We start from the raw sequence: 4101 nt of genomic DNA, 5'->3' as shown, positions 1-4101 counted from the left end.
TGCGACTTCAATTGTTTCAAACCGTCTAGCTTGTTAACTCTTCAATGTCTCCTGAGACGTTTGAATAATAAGTAATATTAAGTCCAATGAGCATCAATTCAATATACAATTCCATGTTTCAACAAAACACTTATCATCCAAAAACAAGTTAGGGGCAAACTACTCTCATTCCACAAGGAATAATTTCTTTTTTTTTACAATAATCTACCATTGTAGCACTGTGCAATTCCATTTTCACTTGCGACTTCAATTGTTTCAAATATTCAGACGATTTAGAGTCACAATCATTAATCTCACCCTCCACTGATATTGCTGGAGCTTGTAAAATCTCCTGACTCTGACTTCATGAAAACCGAAATCCACTTCCTGAATCTGACTTCCTGAAAACCCAAATCACAGCTCTGAGCCATGGTGGGAGTGCGTGGTGCAGTGGTTAGAGCTACAGCCTTGGCACCATGAAGTTGTGGGTTCAAATCCCAGATCGCACCATGGGCAAGTCACCCATTGCCCCAGGTATATTAGTTAGAGTGGGAGGCTCACTAGGACAATGAGGGAAAAATGCTTGATTACCTGAATAGTTTATAATCCACATAGAATTGCAGAATATAAATTATTATTAGAATAAATAGAACTACTACTATTTTTGCAGTCTTCCTTCTTATTACTACATAAGGCTATTTGGATCCCGGTTAAAGTGTCAAAGATAGATACCTCCAGGAAAGTTCTGTTGGTCATGTAAATACGGGATTGGAGCATTAGAACATATGTTGTTTGAATGTTCTTATGTGTCGGATTATTGGAATAAGATCTGGTCAACAATTTCAGATTTGCTTCCTATATCGGAGCCGTTAACTTATTCAATAATTATTCCGGGGGGGGGGGGGAGTTACGGTCTTCATTAAGCTCCTCTGAGACAAAATTGTTGAATAACTTAATAATGGCTACCATTAAAACTATTTTAATTAATTGGAAGGATCTCTCTAAATTGGAATATAATACATGGTGGAATACTTTATGTTTATATAGCAGATATGAAAAAGTTTATGCGATTAAGGGTCTCTTTGACAAAGCCACTCTAGCGGCTGTCACGCGGCAACAGCCCCGAAGCCCTTAGAGATTTAAAGGGCTTCAGGGCTGTTGCCGCGCAGCTTTGTAAAACAGGCCCTAAGCGTGGAAGTTTGAGACGGTTTAATATGATATGGAATTGTTTACTTAAATTCACAGATCGAATGTTATTGTATTTAATTTGTATGTTATGACACCCTATGACTTTATTCATTGTATTATATTATATTGGTTGTGTTGTGTTGTGTTTTCTTCAAAAATTTTCAATAAAATCTTATTGGAAAAAAAATACTAAACTCAATGATCATGCATCAATATAGTAGCATCAGACAGAAAGAGCCCTGCACATATATATTTGCACCATCCCAAAAAAACGTGAAGAAAAAGAGACCGCAGAAATTATCACTCCTTATTTTAGTCTTTCCTATTTATTTATTATATATTTTATAGCAGTAAAAAAATATATATATATATTCAGGTTACAATACAAAATATGGCCTAGTATGTTACGTTACAATGTCAGCACGATCTCCCCTTTTACAAAACCGCAAAAGCGGTTTTTAGCACCCTCTGCGCTGCTCCCCACGCATCAGAAAAGCGCAGAGCATTCAGTGCACCGGCCGGCACTAAAAAACGCTTTTGCGGTTTTGTAATGGGGGGGCAATGTGTGTTAAAACATTTTAATAGGCAGCCTAGGGTGTAAGCAAAGGAGAAGTATATATGAAGGACTAATTTGAAGAATGTTGCACATGAATTCAGATTGGTGCTTTAAAATTATGTGCAGCCAAGTGTTCCTCCTTGTTTGTATGACTAGCAAGTTTGGTACTTCTTCCATTAAAGGCTTGTCCTCATTCTCCTTATCTAATGCGTTCTTTACATTTGATGTTCCACTATATTCCTTCCCTTCTTCCTTGTGTTTCTTTTCACTTGTCTTATTGATAAGTTCCGACAGCGTCAAGAATTACTAGTTGAACAGATTTAACGAATCTATTTATTGGATGACAGAGTGATCCTTTTTCTTCTCTTCCACAAGGCTTCCTTCACTTCATTGTTCCGCAAAGTATAGATGAGAGGATTCAGCATGGGGATGATGGCTCCATAAAACAGGGAAATGATTTTGTCATTCTCAGGTGACACCATTGAATGAGGCCTCATGTATACAAATATGCAACTTCCATAGAAGATAACGACCACTGTCAAGTGGGAGGTGCAGGTAGAAAAGGCTTTGCATCTTCCGTTAACAGAGTGGATTTTCAAGATGGCAACTAGAATGTGGATGTATGTATAGAGAATGAAGGAAAGAGGAATGATGAGGATCAGAACCCCTACTACAAAAATCACTACTTCTATAAGGCGAATATCTGTGCAAGCTAATCTCAAAACCGCTGTAACCTCACATGTAAAGTGGTTGATTCTATTGTGTCCACAGAATGGTAATGACAATGTGAACGCTACATAGATCACCGCTAGTAGGAAACCACTTATCCAGGTACAGATGGCTATCTTTATGCACACTACTCTGTTCATGATGGTCGTATAGTTCAAAGGACGACATATGGCGAAGTAGCGATCACACGCCATGATCATGAGGAGAAGACACTCTGTCTCCCCCAGTGCGAGAGCGATGTACATTTGAGCTGCGCAACCACTGAAAGAAATGGTTTTCCTCTCTGAAAGAAAGTTCTTCAGCGGCTTCGGAATGTTTGTGGAGGCGTAACAGATATCCAGGAAGGAAAGGTTGCAGAGGAAGAAGTACATGGGGCTTTGGAGGTGACGGTTCAGCAGGACAACCATGATGATGAGCACATTGGTGCAAAGGGTGACCAGATACACTAGAAAGAAGACCGCAAATAGGATTCGTTCTAGCTCTGGCCGGTCCGAAACTCCCAGTAGAATGAATTCAAGGGTGAATGTTTGGTTCTCGCTTTTCATGAGGTATTCAGGTGACATAGAAGGAGGGTTATCCTATATATAAACAAAACAACATAAAATAACCACAGGTGACAACAAAAATTATTGCCATTTTGAAATTGTCTACCTATTTATTTAGGTGCCCATTTTAGGTAGGACACAGAATGGAACTAACATGTTCATGTTGTGGCATGTACACAGCAGTTCTGCAAGTGTTTCAGAAGAGTTTCTGCCAAGGTAAAGCCTGTTCTGAAATACAAGCAGGAATGCACATGTATGTGATGATATGTGCAGAAGACGCATCCATTATGCAACTCTAAACATGGCAAGTATCAACCAGGGATAAATGGATACTTAGACATATAAGCATCAACCCATGCGTGTGTATGTCGGCCATTTTGCAGACCTACACAGGTGCACGTCACCAGCGTGCCACAGAAGCAGGAATCTTCCAATGTCCAACCATTTCTGAGATAGCTAGGGCCAGATATTCAGACAGCTAAAGTTAGCCAAGCTCACTCCCGGATATTCAATGCTGAGCTGTTTCCGTTGATCGGCATTGAATATCCAGTCTATTTTTAGCTGCTATATGTTACTGGATAAACTAATATTAAGTACTGGCCAGCTAAGATTATAGTAGCCAAAGATAGACCAGCTATTTAAGTAGTCTGATATAGCCATGAAACTTAGCCGACAAGACTTTCAAATTTCGCCGATAGCTGGCTAGCCACTACGCACTTATTCGGTGGCCATCTTGCGCTGAATATTAGCACTTCACCTACTAAGTACTATTTAACTGGCCAAAGCCAGTTAAGTGGTGCTGAATATCAGCAGTTAATTCCCACAATCGATGTTTCAACAGGTCATGACATAGTGTGTGGAAAAACAATCACCACTCTCCCCTGTCATATACTCTGTAGTCTTCATCTAACAATGGCTTTTTCTTTCATGAGCATTGTCACTCTGGCATCTAGTTGATTAATTAACAGTGGAGAGTTTTTTTGAATTCGAACAATACATTACTATAAACCAGGGGTCTCAAAGTCCCTCCTTGAGGGCCGCAATCCAGTCGGGTTTTCAGGATTTCCCCAATGAATATGCATTGAAAGCAGTGCATGCACATAG

General features: G+C 39.6%; 1 protein-coding gene across 1 annotated transcript; it reads right to left on the bottom strand.

The window, feature by feature from the left end:
- Positions 1-2052: 2052 nt before the first annotated feature.
- On the bottom strand, positions 2053-2997 carry LOC117368625 (olfactory receptor 2K2-like). The gene has a single exon (XM_033962353.1). The coding sequence runs from the start codon at positions 2995-2997 to the stop codon at positions 2053-2055; it is 945 nt and encodes a 314-aa protein (XP_033818244.1).
- Between the last annotated feature and the right edge of the window lie 1104 nt (positions 2998-4101).

The sequence above is a fragment of the Geotrypetes seraphini genome, chromosome 10 (assembly GCF_902459505.1).
Source record: "Geotrypetes seraphini chromosome 10, aGeoSer1.1, whole genome shotgun sequence".
Classification (NCBI taxonomy): Eukaryota; Metazoa; Chordata; class Amphibia; order Gymnophiona; family Dermophiidae; genus Geotrypetes; species Geotrypetes seraphini.
Note: the sequence above shows the minus strand (reverse complement) of the source record. Positions and strands in the feature narration are given on the sequence as shown.